Genomic DNA, 20,705 nt, shown 5'->3' on the forward strand with positions numbered 1-20,705 from the left:
AAAGAGCATTTTACAACGTGAAAAATCAGAAGTAGCTTTAGGTGCAGGATTTCCTCAGAAAGTTGGATGGTGATGACACTGAAAAAACAAAATTTGTTGGTGGGCGGGGGGCTTAGGTAAAAGGGACTTTCTCCTACAGGGAGAAGAACTAAATGAGAAGAAAAATTATGCAAGTAAAAAACCCATGTGAGAAGGTAACAAAGGAGAGTATCAAAGATAAAGGTGAACTCAAGATACAGCTGAATACAGCAAGAGGTTAAACACATACATGGGTTGATAATATGAAATAAAGTATTTCTCAAGTAACGTCATGTACGAGCCCTCCACTGGTAGATAAAATAGATTCTTTGCCTTCAAAAAGGAGGCAATATATTAAAAAGGCAGAGTTATATAAGATAAAACTTTTGTAAAAGATATGTTTTCAGATGGAGGGGGCAGGGGGAGCCCTGACACCAGGACTCAAAGTGCTACATGAAGTTTCATTCGTCAAGAAGGCAGCAAGGCTCGACCTTTGAACACTTTACCAAGGTCACACAGCTAGTCAGGGAAACAGCCCTGGAACCCAGGACTGCTATTAACCCAGTGTTCTTTCCACTACACAGACTCTTGACCTTTCTGCCAACCTTCATGCTGTAGAATTTGACAAGCCAGTCAAATCCTAGGCAAGGGTTCTCGGAAGAGTTGCGAGAATTCACCCATTGTGAGGAAACACTGGAAGCCAGCACACACGATGTAGGGAGTCCATTTGTCAACATTGTGGGACACATTTTATTTCAGTTCACATTTTACACAGGAAAAAAATTACAAGGTGTCAGAAACATTATGTTTGCAGACATGTAATGTAACTAAAATAAGACCCCAAATAGATACAGTTTATGTAAAAGATAGCAAGAAAGGAAGTGTTCTGCCCAATGATTAAAGTTCATGCATTTCTTCAAGTAGGACTGGGGAGAAATCAGATAGGCAGTCAAAATAATTTTGTTTGCATTGGAAGTGCTGAAGAGTGCATGAGGGTGAGAAAATTTGGACCAAAAGGAGCAAATGGCCTGTGTAATGCCTGAGCAAGTCCAAAGGAGCCTCAGGAATTTAGTTCCTAAATTATCAAAGCTGCAAGGGAGCTGTGTGACAGACATATGGAGGCTGGCGAGATTTCGGATTTTGTGTGTCATGTAATTAAATACTCTGAGAACATAATCTAGGTGGCTATAGAGTCACCTGTGGAGGTATACAAAATAGCGTCTTAAAAGTTGCCTTCCTTAAACTCTCTTTTCTGATACACAGTGAATGTTTAAGGAAGATCTGGTTGATTTCAAACACTTCCAAGAGGTAGAAACAAAGACTCACAGAAAACCAAGGATTGTGCTTTTGGCCACACTACTGTCAAGATTTGGACGTTTGTTCTGTATTCTGCTGCTCTTCGTCAGGTAGAAATGCAAACAATGATTAACATTCCCCAAGAATTCATAGATCAAGAAAAATGCCAAAGAAACCCAGACTCTTGACTTTTCTACTAACTTGCATACCACTGAAAATTAGCAACGGTGAGAAGAGCTTTTCTAGGTCATTAGTAAAGTCTAACCTAGGGTCTCTGAGATGTGTGCCTCCCAGACTTCCGAACACCCATTAATTTCTTATAAATCTTGTTAAAAGGTGAGAGGGAGCCTCGGAGTCTGCACTTCCAGTGAGCCCCCAAGAGATGCCATGCTTCTGAGCTAGCAGGCTCTGGGGGCACCTCTGAGTCCCAAGCTAGACGTGATCTCTCACCCACAGCAATGCTATTACATAATATTCTGGACTTGTTACCGATGCTGTGAATTGCGTATTCACTGCAACATCCAATACTACGCTAGTGCACAAGAACAAATATCAAAGGAAGTATTCATCCCTCTGTCAAGAGTGGCAAATTCTGCTGTGTAAAAAGGTTTATGTTACAAGAAAAGAAAAGCTAAATGGATGAAAAAATTATCTCTATAGGTAAGCTCCAACGATGCAAAAGCAACTATGCAGGGCAGCCTGCAGTGGTGATATTTTGCCATAGTTTTAGAAGATGTTTGATTTTTAGAGGTGTTAGTGCCTTAGACTCTCAACTTCTGGAATCTATTGGTTGACAGAGGCCACCAATATCCTTGTGATAATGTTTGAATGTAGAGAAAAACAGGAAAAGAAAACAAAGCATGTTTTCTTGTTCTTATTTTGTTTCTGAGTCTCTTAACTCTATGGATATTTATTCATTAGCCCCATAGTATTTCTCTCAAATACAGATATTAAAATGTAAAGTAGACCTTAGACAAGCTGGGGAGCGTTCTGTCCTTTGTAATCAGCTATATATATATTATATATATATAAACACTGTGTATAATAAAGTCCTTCAAGTAGAACTGGAGAGAAGTTAGATAGGCAGTCAAATGATTTTCTTTGCATTAGAGGTGCTGAGGAGTGCATGAGGGTGAGAAGATATATATATATATATATATATATATATATATATATACACACACACACAAACACACACACACACACACACGGCTTTATTCCACTGTGTTGATATAATCGCAGTTATATATATATATATGTATAATGTAATATGTAATTTGTGTAATATATATTTTTAATTACATACATGTGATAAAAACAGGAAAAAACCTAACTATTTAGTCCTTTGTGGTTAGGGTACTATGAAGGAATCGGATTCCACTTTTAGCCCATTTGTAAATGACTATTACAGGCCTCAGGTGAAGGTTAAGTGACTCACACCTCTCATACTGCAAAATCAGCCTTGGAAGTACAAGGCCCTTGGCAGTTCATCATTTATTTGTTTTTTCTTTTGAAATGAAAGACGGCATTTCAAAAGAAAAAACAAATAAAATAGATGTATATTTGAGTCATTTCTAGATATTTTAACATCTACTTAAAATCAAATAGTTAACTCCTGGGAAACAGTTTAGAAGGAAATGGCAGTGGTCTGTTTTTTAAAAAAAAATTTTTTTTTGAATTTTGATTTTGTTAATTTTATTTTATTTTATTTTATTTTATTTTTGATGGAGTCTCACTCTGTCACCCAGGCTGCGGGAGCACAGTTGTGTGATCTCGGCTCACTGCAACATCCGCCTCCTGGGTTCAAGCAACTCTCCTGCTTCAGCCTCTCTAGTAGCTGGGAATACAGGTGCCTGCCACCACCCCCAGCTAATTTTCATGTTTTTAGTAGAGACACTGTTTCACCATGTTGGTCAGGCTGGTCTCAAACTTCTGACCTCAAGTGATCCACCTGCCTTAGCCTCCCAAAGTGCTGGGATGACTGGTGTGAGCCGCCATGCCCCATGAGTGGTCCCTGCACTGCAGGCAGTGCAGGGAATTATGAAGATGTGGCAAGGTCTGTCTGAAGGTTAGAATACATTTCAGCTTGATTTATTAATTTATTGATAAAGTTTGAATTAGTAGTCACCCCAAGTGTGGATGATAAAATGGCACGCAGCGGCCTGCAGTGGCAGCAGACAATATGGCGTGGCTGCAGGAGGGGCGGGGTCTGGACCGGAGATGGGACCTGAGTCCTGCCGCTGGTTCAGTGGCTCCTCTGTCAGAGGCCAGGCATAAAGCCCTTAACTTCCAGGCACTCAGCACATGAGTAAATGCAGGTAATGTCATTTGCCCTGACAACCTTGTGGGCTTGCTCTGTGGCTCCAACCAGATGCTGGGCACATTGTTCCAACAACTCATTCAGTGTGCACCTGTTGAGGCTCACTCAATACACCTTCAGCGTTAAATGCTGGAATAGGCTGTGCAAATACATAAGCACGCAGAGCATCAGGGTTCATCGGCTTTTCTTATTCAACTACACACTCTTTTTTGTTTTTATTCTTGTTGAAAGCTTCCCCAATATATTTTAAGACACTTTCCTGCCCTAATAAGAACAGTAAACATAAAATAATCTCTGAAATGCTCCTGTTGGTGTGAGGCCTCCAGCCTCATGTTCCACACGGAGCTTCTCCATCACACAGAGGCACGGACAAGGCCCACACCGGGGTGGCTGAGCCCCACACCCTGGAGGGTCACTTCTCCTCTTCTAAATTAATCCTTAGCATCAGCTTCTTGGGTGGTCACTCTGGATAGGTTAAAAGGGTTTTCTTTAAGGTGTCAGTTTCTTGGATTCTAATGTACAGGTCTGGTCTAGTATTTAAAAAGATATATTGCCAACACGATATAGTAGTTATGCTATTAAATTCCAAAACATGCATTAAGCCCCACATTTGGAAATGATACCAACAAAAAGAAAGAAGAGAATTTTTATCTTTTTTTATCTAACCTCCTGATTAAAACTATTAATTTTCTTTGACCTGGCTGATGAACTTATGGAACACTTACTATTAGAAATCAGTATCAGATTTTTCATAGTTGTCACCTCCATAAATCTTTAAGTAATAAGTTCCAATAAAATCATGATCACTAAAGGAAACTTCATTCTAAAAAAACTCCAAAATATTAAAGTATTTATTACTGATATAAAGACTATAGTGAATGAAATAAGATAAAAGAAAAAGGAGAAAGACATCTAGTCCGTAATTCATAGCAACTTTCACATACTCTTGAAATGTTATTGTTAAATCTATAACTAGGCCAGGCATGCTGGCTCACACCTATAATCCCAGCACTGTGGGAGGCCAAGGCAAGAAGATGGCTTACGCTCAAGAGTTTGATGGAGGCCAGTCCGAGCAACATAATGAGACCCTCATCTCTACAGAAAATAAACAAAATTAGCCGGATGTGGTGGCATGTGCCTGTAATTCCAGCTATTCCAAAGGCTGAGGTTGGAGGATGGCCTGAGGCCAGGAGGCTGAGGCTGCAGTGAGCCAAGGTCACACCACTACACTTCAGCCTGGGTGACAGAGTGAGACCCTGTCTCAAAAGCTAAGTAACTAAATAAAATAAAATAAATCTACAATTTATTGATTAGAGAGCTCATAAAAATTTAGCATCTTTAAAACTTACAGGAAAATGCCAAATGATCAGATTTTTGGTAAGAAAGAAATTACGTAAGAAATTAAGTAAGAAATTATGTAAAATCAAATAAAGAGAGAAACTTCAATTAAAACTTTCATTACCAAACTTAAGCCGACAAATTGGTAAGCAGCAATGAGACGGTGAAATTTGACTCCAATATACTTAAGAGAGATTTGACTCCAATATACTTAAGAGCTCTGAATTCATCTATCTCTCTACGTAGTCACATACGAAAGTCAATTCGGGGACTAGAATATATGTTCCTAATTAGAGGAAGGGGGCTGGACTTGTGTAAAAGCACTTTGCCAATGCAAGAGACAATGACCGATATTAGTAACTGCAATAGCATGAGGTTCAGACTAAGGATAATAGTAATAAAGGAAAACAGCAGCGATAATGCAATGGTCATGGTTTAGAAAGACACAGGAGAGCCTTCTCGACACCACCTGTAACCTGAGCTGTGTTAGAGGAAAGACTGGAAATGCTAATAAGGAATATGATTAAAGGTGGGCCTGTGGTTATAAATTGCTTTTTTAATGGTGATGACAGTAGCTAACACAGAGTATAATAAGAAGATGGGAATGTCAGTATCAATTCTATTAGTGCCAAGAACAATATACAGTATATTTAAATTAGCTTCATTTGTATTAGTATTTTTGTAAGTAATCGCCCTAGAAGCAATAACATGTCCAATGCATTCTAAAAAGAAGACCAAAATAAAGTTGCCAGTGTTCTCTACAAAATAGCCACAACTTTTACACTGGGGAAAACATGCCGCGTTTCCTAAGATATTCAGAATTCAGGTACACAGTTGTGCCGGATCACAACAAACCAGTGGAAAAAATTGGAAGAGCCATTGTAGGAAATGGACAAAAGTTTAAAAGATGCTAAAAATACAAGCTTCCATATGAATCGGTACTTTTCTCTCAAGAGTCATATAGAGTGATAATTAAAGCCTGTGTCTAGGTCAATTTAAACTACTTAAGAAACAACTTGGGGCTGGGCGCTGTGACTCATGCCTGTAATCCCAGCACTTTGGGAGGCCTAGGCGGGCAGATCACAAGGTCAGGAGATCGAGAACATCCTGGCTAACATGCTGAAACCCTATCTCTACAAAAAATACAAAAAATTAGCCTAGTGTGGTGGCATGTGCCTATAGTCCCAGCTATTTGGGAGGCTGAGGCAGGAGAATCACTTGAACCCAGAAGGTGGAGGTTGCAGTGAGTGGAGACTGTGCCACTGCACTCCAACCTGGGCCACAGAGTGAGATTCTGCCAAAAAAAAAAAAAAAAAGAAAGAAAGAACTTGGGACCTTGCCTGTCTAAGCATGGTCATTCCGTTGAACAGAAATGATTAAAAAATTTCAAATGATCACTTTTTAATTTGTATAAGCTGGGTCTCATTCAAGAAAAATAGGTGAATTAATGATGTTTCTATATTTTCCCAGCAATTACCATCAGCTTTCTGAGTTACTCTAATAACAAATTAGGTAAAATGAAATATCTGAGAAAAAATAATCTTCAGAAAATTGGGAAAAAAGAAAAAATTATCTTAAATTAAAATAAATTATTTGTCCAAATTTAAGAAAACTAGGTTGTTTGAAAGATAAACCGTATGGGTTAAAAATATAGACTGAAAAATCTGGTTGCTTAAATCGCTTTTTGATTTACACTCTAAAGGGTATGAATTGTGTGAGGGAAAGATGAGTCTGGTGGGTGAGAAGCTGGCCTTTGAGTCAGAAGCCTGCAGTGCCTAACAGTCATGTAGCCTTGGGCTGTTTTCACTAATTATTTTCACTTTCTTCATCTGAAAACTGAAATATCATCGTTTCTGCCTTATAAGGCCTTAGGAAGGATTAAGTGAGATAACAGAGAGGTAAGGAAAGCTCAACAGTGTCTGGCACATAGGACCCCAATAAATATTAGCTTATTATAATTATCAATGCTAATGACATGCTCAGACAGTAATTTCTATTTCTCCACATAGGCTACAGCAAGCATTTTTTCCCACAATTTGCTTCTCTCTGCTAATATCTTCCTTTTTCTCTATGAATTGTATTTTTCTCCTTAGGCCAATGCACGCACATTAGTTCCTTAGCAGTTCTCTTGTGTAAAAGTTGTTTTCAAGAAACATCACTAAAATTAAGGCCTTTTTTTCTCTCCGAATGGCTTAATTCCTTTAAAAGACTCTGTGGTCCCTCACTAAGTAAGTGGCCTCGTGTCCACAGGTACACTGATTCTAGAGCAAGAACCAAGAAACCACTCCAGGGACTGCTGACATGACCCCTACTTGGAGCACTGGGTCATTTTAAGCTTCTCTTGACCATTCTACAAGGGACATAAATAAAGACTCCAGAACGATAAGAATTTTAAATAAGAGCAAATTTTAAAGGTAATAATTTAAATAAGCCAGGTTATTCAATACTTAAACCCTGTCCAAACGTAGGAGTATACTATGTGTCCTACTCTTAACAAAGTACTTTCAAAATTAAAATTCTTTTTTTTTTTTTTTGAGACAGTCTTGCTCTGTTGCCAGGTGCCAGGCTGGAGTGCAGTGGCGCAATCTCAGCTCACTGCAACCTCCACCTCCTGGGTTCAAGCAATTCTCCTGCCTCAGCCTCCTGATCAAAATTAAAATTCTTAAGCCAAGTGTGGTGGCTCACTCCTGTTCATTCCAGAGCTTTAGGAGGTCAGGGTGGAAGGAACCCTTGAGCCCAGGAGTTTGAGACCAGCCTAGGCAACATACCAAGACCCTGTCTCTACTAAAAATACAAAAATTAGTCAGGTGTAGTGGCACACACCTGTACTCCCAGCTACTTAAGATGCTGAGGCAGGAGGATCACCTGAGCCCAGGAGTTTGAGGCTGCAGTGAACCATGTTCGCACCACTGCACTCCAGCCTGGGAGGACAGACTGAGACCCTGTTTGAGACCATGTCTCAAAAATAAATAAAAATAAATAAAATAAATTCTTAAGGCAAAATTTATTACACAAGTAGGGCCATGGGTTCCCTACTGACAAACTCCACAGAGAAGAGTATGTGCATGAATGCTAGCAGATAGGTGTTTCGATATGTAAATGAACTGAGGCCATGAAAGAGATCATAAGCCACATGGAAACAATGGTGACGGCCCGGGTTTCAGTGGAATCACCAGCCCAGTTGCCTGGAGAAAGAACTGTGTAAATTGCATACCTGACAAAGTTCAAGTATGTTAGACACTTACACATCCTCTGTTTTTCAAACATTTCCCTGAGGAACAGGTACAGACCACCGCTGTTTCTGGAAAGGTGGACTAAGTAATGGATTGGGGACTTGCTAGGTTGTCAATAGCATGTCAATAGCACATGCAGAGAATGTACAGAGCGATCATCTTGTTCCTGACAGAAAATGTGTCATCTGCATGTGTTTCTTCTTAAAAACATATACTTTTTTATAACAGACTCTGAAAGAAAATCTAATTAGAATTAATCCTGGAAAACCTGTTAAGATGGACTTTTCACAATATTGCCTGAGGTACAGTAGCAACACTATTCATGATGAAAATGCACGGACCCACTCAAAAAATCTGTTGGTCACATTATGTTCCCATGTCTAGGTTAAAAAAATTAGTGTCCTGATGCAATCATCTATTTAATGCAAGAAGTGGATAATTTAGGATCTGGGTTATCCATCCATCAGGTTCATGGTAACAGCTCAGCCCTTCCCTGACCATCAGTGTGAAATCCAACCGCATGTGAGGTGCGCACCAAGGCAGCACATACTTGATGAAGAAAAGTGGGCCACCACTCACATCACAGCAAAACGTTGTTTTGTTATGTCATTAATACCATAGATGGAGTTTTTCTGCATCATTTATCAGTACCATCATTCTCCTCTGCCCTCTTGGTGCACAGACAGCGTTTGGATGGAAAAAAAAAAAAACCCTTTAGCCAGTTCCTTCTGCTAAAACAAGTATTCTGAGGCTTAAGAAGTACAAGTCATTTGAATAATCAAAGAGCATTAATGAGAAAAAAAAAGTAATGTTTGGCAAATCTTACCTGAGCTCCTGGATTAGTGAATCCATTGGCACTGTTGACGAAAAAGAAAAAAAAAAAAGACTCGATCAGTTGATGATTTTCAAAACTGTATAAGGGAAACTTTTCCCTCACCTAGAGGTAACAACCAATAAGTTTCTCACTGGGTGGATCTATCTTTTCTTGTTTTGGTTCTTTGGAGATGAGAGGACAGACGGATACGGCCGGCAATAGACTGACTATGGGTTTAGTGCCTTGGGTGACCCTGGGGCCTGGTAATCATAGACTGGATTTCCATGTACCTGTCCTTAGAGATTCATTGAAAATTCACAGGAGCACAGATGACTCCGATTATTTTAAAATACATTTTATTTTTAGTCAAAATATTATTCAGAAAGAATCCCAAGATTATATTTTTATTGATATTAAACACCTATTCAAAAAAACTGGTAAAGCTTTACTAAATAAATACGTCCCATGATTTTACTCGTAAACTGCCTCCATATAGAAAGGGAAGAATGAGCTTCCACCATGTTAATATCACCAACCTTTTAAAAGTGAAGAACTTACAGGAAAAGCAGCTTTGATTTTTCTGACTAAAATGATGGGAACTAAAGAAGTTCATGTTTATAAATACCTGCCTACACAAGGGTAAGCAGCATATTGAGAGACAACAGGTGGTTTTAAAGATTACTCATGCCTCACGAGAAACGGTTGTTTCATTTCTAGAACATTTTGGCTCTATTAAGGGTGTTCATGCCTGTGCCAGAGGAATTTGAAGTCCAAAAGAAATTGCAAATTAAAAAAAAAAAACCCACATTTTAAAAGTATGACAGAGTAGTGTGCTTTTAGAAGTCAAAATAAGAAATTCAAATAATCCAAATACTAGTTCTAGCATGCTGATATTTATGTCAGGCATAGCTTATTCCAAAGAGTGGGAGGGACTGCTTTTCTTAAGCTGGTATCCTATTGAGAAGTTTGCTCCATAAAAAAGTTATTGTTTAGAAATACTACATTCCAAATATTAGGATATATCACGTGGTTACTTTAAAACTAATTTAAAGTAAGAGTGGGAGATAATGCAGCACAAAATTTCTGTTTAGGTAGAGAAAAGTGTCATAGGTGCACAGCATTCTGTTTGTATTTTGGTTACCATGGTGAATGATGGCCTTGAATTTATTAAAAAGAATACATTTTTAACTGAAAAGAATTATCCTTGAATTTATTAAAAATTGGGGGATTCTGGACTTTGCTCAAACAGGAAGTAATTGCCTTGACTACATATACAGAGGAGGAAAGCAGTCCATTAGATCAGCCGCTGTCAAATGTACGTCTCTACACAATTCCAAAGGGCTGCAAGGTCACGGCTGTACCACGGCTCTTCCTCCGCGAGGTGGACTCTGAGTGGGGTGGGGTGAGGAGGATGGGAAATAGCTATCCAGAGTGTTTTCAGAAGCTGTGGTGAACCTACAGTTTTCCACTTAGAAATAAGGGTCACAAAAATATAGCTAATTATAATAAAAGTTATTTTCCTTAAGGGGTATTATTGCCAGTCAATCCTGTTTTCCAGATGTTTAGATCATCAAGGGCCTGTTTATATTTCAATATTACATTACCATCTGTTGGTTACAAAAAGAGAGGGATAACCGGCAAGTTAAACCTTCCAAACATCACTTTGCAGAGCTGCTGGAAATTCCCAGCAGAGACAGTCAAAAAACAAACAGCATCATTTTACTTCAACTAAGTTTAGGTTGGGAGCCTAGACAACATAAAAATCAAAACCTGCTTCGGCAATAAACTAACAATTCGGTATTTCCCTTGGCCATTAAAGGTCACTTCCATAATTTGAAGGTTTCCATGAAACATCCTTCACTGGCTGGACTTTATGCTGTCTTGTGTGATGTTCAAATCCACTCATGATTGCATTTTGTAAAAATTAGCATGATATATCATTTGGACTTTTCTGAGTCCTTTAACTCCTGGTTCATAGTATTTTGCCTTTCCATGCCAAGAGCCAGTGTCCTGGCTTGATTTGAAGAAAGAAGCCCCGAGAAAGTTGCAATCATTCTAACTGCACATGAGGGCCTGAGCACTGGTACGCTCACATTTCATGGTGTGGTGCGCGTAGTGTCATAGAACCTGCTTGCTAACTCACCCTCGGTTCCTTTAGAGCGAGTACACAGTGTTTTATCTTCAGCCTCTGCATCCATCTATAACATGAACACAAAGTCCTGAGGTCATTCCTTTGACATTGACCAAAATATGAAAATGTGTAATTAGAAGCTCTGAAGGTCATTATGAAAAACAGTAGCCTTCCATGCTCTTGACCCACAGCCCGGCTCTATAGTACGTCGCTGACTCCCCCCACACACCACCAGCTTTGGAAATACATCTACAGTTGCTGGAAACCAGAGAGAACAGCGACAAGAGGGCAGACGTCCTTGTCCACAAGTGTTTGAAGTGACTCAAACACTTCTGGCATTACAAAGATAGAAAAAGGCTCGTCTCATTAACAGTGTCTGTGAAGGAGACAAAACCACAAATGTCAAACCAAAAGATTTCAGACCGATTTGCTAAAACCTAAGTCCCTCTTCATTTCCAGACTCTTCCTAATACATATCTCATTGTAAGATGGAAAAACAAGATTCCCCATGTAAAAAAGCACCATTAAGACAAATCCCTGAAATACCCCCAGAAAATACCATTAGAAATTTTGATTATCAATAGTGACATATGTTTACTCTCAGAACTTCAGAATAAATACCAGTTACAATCATTCAAATACATAAGGAAGGTGAAATTTGAGTGATATATGTGTCAGTATCAGATTCCCCAAAACATCATTAAGTATTTTAAATGGCATCAAATCAATTATCAAAGGGATGCAAAGAGTTGTTTGCAGACTCTGACCTTGATACACCCATCCATTTCACTGGAATCTGCTAATCATCTCTTAGTTTAATTCACTTCTGCGCATGATCAGAAGGAATTTTTAAATATAAATAAGTTGCTTTGCTTGTTGAAAATCAGAGGCAGGCAGAAGGTGCACTCAGTGGCTCCCATCCTTAAATCCTGACACTAGCTCCGATGCGGTGTGACTGCAATGGTAATGGGAGCTGCATTTCTGCTCTCAGAGGCTGAGTTGTGATTGAAGGCACTGACCTGCCATAGACTTATAATAGGGGAGCAGGTGTGGCAATGATGGACTTTAATTTCCTTTAATAAACCTTTTATGTGCCACACTTTTACTGCCATTCGACGCTCTCCAAGGTCCTGCACATAATAGGTTCATTACTTTTGATTACTATAGTCTATTGAGACAAACAACTCCAGAACACACTATATATTATGTTCAGTTAAACCAATATAGACTATTTATCCATTGTGCATTTTTTCACCTGCAACACTACAGACAAAATTAACGACAGCTCTCGTAAGCTAAAACTATTAAAACCACCAGAACTCTTTTGTCATCATTTCACAATAAACACCACACCAATCGTTGAGCTGCTTTTTAAACTAGCAAACACAAAGTGTTCACTGCCTTTGCTGAACAGCAGTGGCTATAGTCTAAATAAAATGGTGCATTGTTATGAATACTTTACACAATAAAAGAAAACAACAATGAAACAGAGGTGATTTTTTTTCCTGTCGATTTTCCTTCTTTTCAAACCACATGAGTTTATGACAGATGTGACACTGCCTGAGATAAAAATGGCTTGGTTTACTCAGGATGGTGAGCACTGCGTTGTGAAATCCCCCTCCTCTCGTGAGTATCTCTGTTGCATACAGAGTGGCTCAACTCAAGCGAATGTCCCTTCACGTGCTAAATGAATAACTGGATTACAAGAGATCAGTAACATGTGAGAATTAAAATGATGAAAACCAACACATATTTCTGAGGAAGCCACTTCTATGTGTGCGCCTCCACAGAGCAACACCAATTTATTGTTATCTTGCCACGTGGACACTATTAACTCCCCTAACCACTCTGAAGATTTACCCAAAAGGCAAGGATGAACTCTGTGAGTTTCTTTACCAAAACTGAAACACAGCCTGCAAAGAGTACCAGTGGACACACAAAAAAGCATACTTCCAGAAGCATACTTAAGTTCAATCTTCTTTACGCTGAATTCTATTTTGCAGTTCAGCTACCCAAGGGCATGGTTGCCTTGTCACCACTCCAGGCAGCCGCTCCCCACTAAAGTCATCGGAAGGGATACATAAATATTCATGGACCTCCCTTTGACTGTGCTTGGAAGGCTGGTCTCATAATTGTGTTCTGTTGAGCTATTGTCCTCTTGTTGATGTAGCATATACATATCCTATACAAGCATATTTAAAAGTAGAACTAAGTTTTCAAATTTAACTTGTGGGTCAAGTTGTAGGAGTGAAATGGAGCAAGGCTGTAACATACAACTTGACTGTTTCACTTGCTTTCCCTTCTTCACACTTAGAAAAAAAAACAAAAACAAAAGTTACTACATTGTGTCTCCTTATGTCTGGGGTTCACTGGGGAATAGGAACGTAAGAAACCGAAGGCATATGTGTTTTTCAGTGTGGAGAGTTTATCATTCGTGAGATGGTTCTTTTCTTCTCATAGATTTCAATTCAAAAGCAGATTTTGGTTTCTAGAACCTTGTCTATGGGAGTAGATATTTTAAGTATTCTTCATTTGGATTATTCTCATGAACATCAATAAATTGCCAGTGGGTAGGTTGAATTTTTGTAAAATCAGACCTCATATTCAATAAGTACCTTGTCCAAGTAATGGGTCATTAAAAATGGAAAGATTTCTACTTCTGTGTGTGTGTTCAGGCCCCTGGGGAGGGGTGGAGGTAGATTATCATTCTCTCAAAGTCTTCCAGAATTAGAGACAAGGCAAATGAGTATGGTGTGATACAATAAATCGACCTAACTTGTACTGCAGTCTTGAAAATTACATTTCTTGGGAACTTTGATTTTTTTCCCCCTGGAAGAGATGACTTGATCGTCTTTACTGCTTAAGCCCCAAATACTACTGGAAAGCTTGCAATTAATTCTGTAAAACCTAATGAGTCATTTCTTTTCTCAAAACAGAGATTTTATTTTTTAAAAAAGCTGTCCCTCTCCAGATTTCTTAGGGCATTTATGTGCTTCATTCTCATACATCCCATTGTAGTTGAAAACGACAGAAGATATATTCTGAGATTTCTATAATGGGTTATTCCAGGTTTTGAGAATCTACTTCTCAACAGGAGTAAGAACAATAAAGGTAAACTCTGCCACTCTTATTTTCCCTAACTTGAAACTACTTTAAGAAAAAAGTTCAGTTTAAAAGATAAGTATCAACTTATTATGCATAATATTTACATAAAAAGGGGGGAAAAGTGGCTCTTGCTCAGTCTCTAATACTTAACAATGCCATAAAAAAAACTTTGAAAAGGGCTTCATGTCCCCGTTTTCTGGGGAGAGGAGTGAACACAAGGTGAAATGGCAAGAGGAAAAGAGATGTATAAAATAAAGAAGGCCAAGAGGCAAAACTTGGAGGAAAACATGCAAGAACTAACAATGGAAATAAGCAGATAGGCAATGAGGAAGAAAAATGACCAGAAAATGAAATTGAACTCTTGGGCTGAATTTGGAAAGCTCTCATTTAATAACTTGATGTACTTACAAACCTATAAGCAGATGTATAAAGTGATTTCCTAGTACTTGTACTTGAAGTCTTTTCTCACTGCGCTTACATCAGGGGCAATAAGCAGGTCTCTTCCACATCGCCCCCGTGCACAGATCTGGTAACTTCTTTTGGGCTGAAGAGAAAGTCCTAGAATTGCTGTTTTGTGGGAGGGAAGAGATTCAAGGAACAGGACATAGAATTCATAAACTCAATTGTGCTTTCATTCACACAAGCCAATTACTGACATGTGGGGAGGTTTTATTTCCCTTAGATTTTATTTTTCGCTTAAAATTCTATTTTAACCTAATGGAAAATGAAACAAAAACAAAAACACAAAACAAAACCCAGCTGTCCAAGTAAAAATTTAATTGCTTTTTAAAAAACTGAACATAAGAAATCCCTTGGTTATGTTGAGGTTTTGTTTCTATCAATAAGGCTTTAGATATTAACAACCTCAATATATATTTATAATACACATTTGTAAGTAGTCTTGAGTTTCTTAATATTTGTAGAAAATATCGCGGTGACCACAATGTTTTGGGGGCATTTTCTGAAAACCCTTATAAAATTAATCTTAACACTGTCTAGTTAGGTATCTCATGCAGGTAGCTACTGTTTTTTTTTTTTTTTTTTTTTGGAGATGAAGTTTTGCTCTTGTTGCCCAGGCTGGAGTGCAATGGCATGATCTCGACTCACTGCAACCTCCACTTCCTGGGTTAGAGCGATTCTCTTGCCTCAGCCTCCCGAGTTGCTGGGATTACAGGCATGTGCCACCACACCAAGCTAATTTTTTTTGTATTATTAGTAAAGATGGGGTTTCACCATGTTGGTCAGGCTGGTCTTGAACTCCTGACCTCAAGTGATCCACCAGTCATGGCCTCCCAAAGTGCTGGGATTACAGGCATAAGCCACCATGCCTGACTGCTCCTCTTAATTTGAGAAGTCAGTCACACACATTCAACTTGCAGTCAGCTCCCTTTTGAAAGAGATTTTGCTGTGCTCATCTCCTGAGATTTTTGACCTGCCAGTGTGGTTCTGTCATTGTGATTGCTCTTGTGAGATGTCATTTCACTCCTGGGGACTCACAGCAATGGTGGGAAGAAGATCTGTGGCTGCTGAGAAGAGTTGCTGAGGTCCTCTCCATGAGGAACACTTTATCTAGAGTGGACGCTTCCTTTTCAAAAATCACATTTTTTAAAAAATGATGAAGAAAAACTCAGGAAGTTGGAAATGGCTAGGCCCAGAGAAACCAAACAACTACATGATGCCAGCATCTTGGACTGAAATTTGGCCAGACTGAAGAACAAAGAATCTTACATTGAGTGCCCCTTCTTTTGATGATTCTGGCATCATTTTGTTTTAAACAGAGCTTTGGAGCAGCTCACAATGGAAGCAGAAATATTTACCTGTTACGCAAGAAATCATGGGAGAAATGAGCTGCAGTTTTAAAAGGGTGCTCATTGACTTGTGGCGAGAAATACCAAGAATGTTTAAGTATGTTTTTTCTCTGTTCTTCCCCTCTTCTTATTTTTCTAGTTTTGTTTTCATACATTTATTAATAACTCAAGAATAGGAGCAAATTCAGAAAGTAAACAACAACAACAAAAAACTAAACTGTAACAAAACCATGTCTTTTTTACACCATCCATGATGACATATTTATAATTTTCAGAACTTTTCATCTTTTATTTGCACACTATTCTTGATTTCAATGCTCTGTGTTCATATACCTCTTATCGTCCTATCTTTGGCTCTATAGTCAGAGCTGAAGAATTGAAGAATTGAATTTATGATCCTTCTCCTGGTCTCCCCTAATCCCTCCCACCCCAAACTCAAAAGGAAAAGTAGCTTCAGTCTGCTATCATTTTAAGTACAGTTTTCTGGGAAGTAGCTCTTCCTGAGGGCCATGAGTAGGCACATTCCCCCTACAGTAGATGATTTTCAAAGGAAATTTTCTAGAGCTTCTTGGAAATGCATTGCCATAAAAGAAATGTGAGACCTGAAACAAGGTTGGGTAGCATTATAAGGTGAACGGTTGGTTTTGATTCCCCCTTCTGATTTCTGAGTTGTCACTGCTGGTGCAGACTTCATCCTGCAACTTTGTGCAACTGGCAATGCTGAATATCAACCAAAGCCATGTGTTGGTGTCGTTTTGCCAAACGATTCCAGCAAATAGCCCTATTATTCCCTTAGGTAACCAACTTGTGCCAAGGATTTCTATTAGTCACTGTACCACAGCCTCAGAGTCACAGCTTTGTGACATTAGGGGGCAATGTCCAGCTTTATGTTTCAGAAGAGGGTTTATACATTCATATAGATATATATAGATATTTAATATTCCTGGTTTAAAGATAACTCAGGGAAAGTAACACACTAAAAGGGCCTTTAAAATTTTTTTCTTGCTGATATTTTGAGATGCATCTGTTGCAAAATATGTCAGTGTAGAAATCAAACTCCTTCATATAGGGATACATCAACTGAAATAGATTTCTCTCAAGAATAATTCAATTCCTTACTTTTCAGTGTTTGCATACATTCACTCCAGAAGTCATCCATAGTACTTTTAAAAAAATTATGCTGTTAAAATCTCGCTTATTTACTCTTAACCCGTAAACAAACTAATTTCTAACATGAATGAATGTAAACTGGATTTTGAAAAACATTTTAACAATGAAATTTTCTTTAAAGGCAAACATGTGTGAACACGTAACACATACCAATCAATATGCCCAAAGGCTTGTAGGCTCAAAGGACTTTATCTGTTTAATATTTTAAAATATTAAATGGCTGTGTTTCTGACAAAAATCACAATTCTAAATTCAGCACTAACAAATTTGTAAGTGAATCCACAGAGAAAGACCTATTGTAGAGGAGAGCTTTTATATACATTCTTTGACGGAATTCATTTTCTTTCAATGTGTTCTACTTTTTAACAAATAAAAATGCTGTCTTACCTCTCTTTTTCTCCAGGTAACTCGTATGCCAACTCAGTTTGCCCTGCTGTGTCAGAGGGACTAAATAAATGTCTTTGTCTGATTTAGTGATAAATCCGGAAATTCATTCTATTGAGATAAGAAATCAAACAAGAAAAGCATATCAGGCTGGACAAATAAATAGAAGAGCAGCAATAAACAAGCAAACAATCAACGAAGTGTTGACACTTAGCTATAGTTTGGTTGTTCTAGAGTACAAACAGAATGACAATTTTTATACTATGTATCAATGGGAAAAATCTCTTTTTATTTTTTAAGATAAGCCAAATTTATTTTTGTCTTTATTATCAAATTATCTATCTATCTCTCGATCTACCTACCTCTCTATTAGTTCTTCAATTTAGTTGGGAAATCAGATAAGAGGGACTCTCAATGATGATTACCATTATTTTTATTTTTAACCACCCAAATAAAAAGTTGAGACAAGATCTGGAATGTACTATACTCCAGAGGCCACAAAAGGTAGATTCCAAATGCATTCTTTCGTTACTTAGAGTTCTTTTTAATGAGTCCATCATAAAAATGATACTCAACTTTTTGCTAATGTTTTAACTTATCCAATGAAATGATTTGCTCTTGGTTTACTCTGTGTTGAGTTATAATACACAGAGCTGCCTCATCTCGATATGGTCCCAGGGATGTGCTCAGAATCAGTTTTCATCGGGCCAATTGGTCCTTGAGAGAAAACTTTGCAATTCAGTGTCATGCACTCAACATACTAGAGGGGCCAATTTATACAAATACCGCAGGTATCCATGCACATTTAAAATGTTTATGTCTGGCAGTTCTAATATTTTAAAACGCAAGCCACCAACCTTCCTTGCAGAAGATTTCTACTGTCCTGTCTTCTCTACCCTTTGCAGTACATCAAAGCTTTTTAATCATAGAGTTGTGTATTTCTTGTAGGATTTGACCAGACATTAAGCAGATGCTTCTTCAAGTCAGCAACTGTAGTTCCTGGGGAAAAATGGAGATAAAGCTCTCAAGTGATAGAGCAGATTACTGCACATAATATAAGAATTGAAAAGTAGCACGGGAGCTTGGGAATTCTTAGTTTGCGTTTGATTGCCACTAAAAAAAAGGGGGCTTCCTCTCCAATGTTTTTGGCCTATTCTATTGCGCCCTCAGCTCAGAAAGAGTTCTGAAGCTTTCCACCTGCCTATTTCCCTTTGTTTCCCATACACTAACCTAAAACAAAAGATCCTGGAAAACAGTCACACTGGCAAACAAAGCTCTTTCTAAATCCTGAAAGTAATGGCTTTTTGTCTAATACCCTATCGTGTTATGTATTTATTAGCAATACATTTTCCATTTATTTTCTCAAAGATTGCCAATAAAGAACTGAATCACATAAGGGAGTAGCTGTAAAGCCTCTGAGTTCCCTAATGTCAAACTCATTAGCATTCGAATAAGCACACAGCAGCACATCATCTGCACAATTGCAATTTTTTACTACTTTTAATAGCATTTCTCAAAGGGCTCATTTTCAACTTTCTTCAGTGGTTAGTTGGTTCTCAGGGGAAAAGTAGCTTCCTGACGCTCACAGCTTCCACTCAACAGCCCGGCCGTTTGCTGTCAGATGCATCAGCCCTCTGCCCTAACCCCATCTGCCGTGGCTCCCCTCCCTGGGGAAAAGAGTGAAGGGAGCACAGCTGAGATCGGCTTGGAGAAGTGCACTGACAAAATATAAGTTTAGAAATATGATTTGACACAATAGAGCTCATGAAGTCTAAGCACACCAAAACACAAATGTGAACGAGGAGCCCCGCAGAGGCTCTCCATCCATGTGTCTATCATTAATAACTCCACCCACCTGCTGTTTGGAAGCACACCCTTGGCAGATACCAAAAGGAATCTGCTCCTGACGTCGGATCCCTCCAGCCCCTGCATGTGCACTGTTAGATCAACGAGATACCTTCAAAGAACATTTTTGTTAACCGCCATACTTTTTGATTTTGATCTTAAATGTTATGAAAGTTAAGGACTTACCAAAACATTCATGCAGTATGCATATTTTTGAAGGCAGTTAACCTAAGGCTCAGAATCTCGATTAAGCTCCCAGAACTTGTAACAGTTAGTTTTAGCCCCCGCCTACGCAGATGAACACTTTTGCATTGCAACTCACTTTTTAATGAAAAAGGAATCTTAAAAGAGGAAACGCTATGACAAGCAAGGTGAGTGACCAAATGTACGACCCAATTCTTAAGTGTACTCTCTGATGACGGCATGGCTTCACGTGTTAAAGGGAGTCATCACGAAGCACTACTTTGTCCACTTTACTATCTGCGAATAATTAGGGACTCTCAGTCCTTTACGGCTGCTTCATGGGTGAGTATTGCTTCTGAGAAAAACGGTTCTTTAAACCTGTGCTACAAAGGTAATGAGTCTGGTGTGTGTGTGTGTGTGTGTGTGTGTGTGTGTGTGTGTGTGTGTTTCAAAAATAGACACAGTATATCAGATTGCATTTTATCAGGTAGAATGAATGACCTAAACTGATAATCATATGCATGTTAATTGTATGGCCAAAGAGAATCATAGATTTACTTATGGGTCCTTGGCCAGGTGTGGTGGCTTATGCCTATAATCCCAGCACTTCGGAGGCTGAGGGGTCAGATTGCCTGAGGCCAGGAGTTTGAGACCAGCCTGACCAACATGGTGAAACCCGGCTCTGCTAAAAATACAAAAATTAGCCAGGCATGGTGGCGCACACCTGTAATTCTAGCTATTAAAGAGGCTGAGGCACGAGAATCAGTTGAGCCCAGGAGGCAGAGGTTACAGTAAGCCAAGATTGTGTTGCTGCAATCCAGCTTGGGTGACAGAGTAAAATTCTGTCTCAAAAAAAAAAATTGACTTATGGTTCCAAAGGGTGTAATTTTTTTTTTAAATCCTCCAAACTAAACTCAAAGTGAAAAATTTGTTGAAAGTGCAAATGAGTTTACTATGAGACGTGTGTAGCACTCACAGCCCTGTACCATAGTAACTAATATGAAGTCATCACCATCACCAATTTCATTTTGGAACTTGCATACCTAGGGAACCAGGTCAT

At 38.7% G+C, this 20,705-nt stretch overlaps 1 protein-coding gene and 1 long non-coding RNA gene across 16 annotated transcripts in view; both read right to left on the minus strand.

The window, feature by feature from the left end:
- The window catches only part of LOC116563444 (suppression of tumorigenicity 18 protein), a 309,774-nt gene that overhangs the window by 91,275 nt on the left and 197,794 nt on the right, over window positions 1-20,705 (minus strand). For 7 of the 14 annotated variants that reach the window (XM_032296070.1, XM_032296073.1, XM_032296069.1 and 4 more), the window contains 2 exons: window positions 11,163-11,217; window positions 9,032-9,062 (listed from right to left, as the gene is read on the minus strand). In XM_032296070.1, coding sequence (XP_032151961.1) covers window positions 9,032-9,062; window positions 11,163-11,217 — 86 coding nt within the window. Of the gene's footprint in view, window positions 1-9,031; window positions 9,063-11,162; window positions 11,218-17,620; window positions 17,729-18,474; window positions 18,617-20,705 lie in introns of all 14 variants that reach the window. The other 7 variants (XM_032296065.1, XM_032296062.1, XM_032296063.1 and 4 more) reach the window with 2 other exon arrangements.
- The window catches only part of LOC116563447, a 241,191-nt gene that overhangs the window by 22,692 nt on the left and 197,794 nt on the right, over window positions 1-20,705 (minus strand). The window contains exons 5-6 of one of the 2 annotated variants that reach the window (XR_004274398.1): window positions 11,163-11,217; window positions 9,032-9,062 (exon numbers count right to left, since the gene is read on the minus strand). This is a non-coding gene — a long non-coding RNA (uncharacterized LOC116563447). Of the gene's footprint in view, window positions 1-9,031; window positions 9,063-11,162; window positions 11,218-18,530; window positions 18,617-20,705 lie in introns of those variants that run through there. The other variant, XR_004274396.1, reaches the window with a different exon arrangement.

The sequence above is a fragment of the Sapajus apella genome, unplaced genomic scaffold (genome assembly GCF_009761245.1).
Source record: "Sapajus apella isolate SASKATOON/1434 unplaced genomic scaffold, GSC_monkey_1.0 scaffold35, whole genome shotgun sequence".
In the NCBI taxonomy this organism is placed as follows: domain Eukaryota; kingdom Metazoa; phylum Chordata; class Mammalia; order Primates; family Cebidae; genus Sapajus; species Sapajus apella.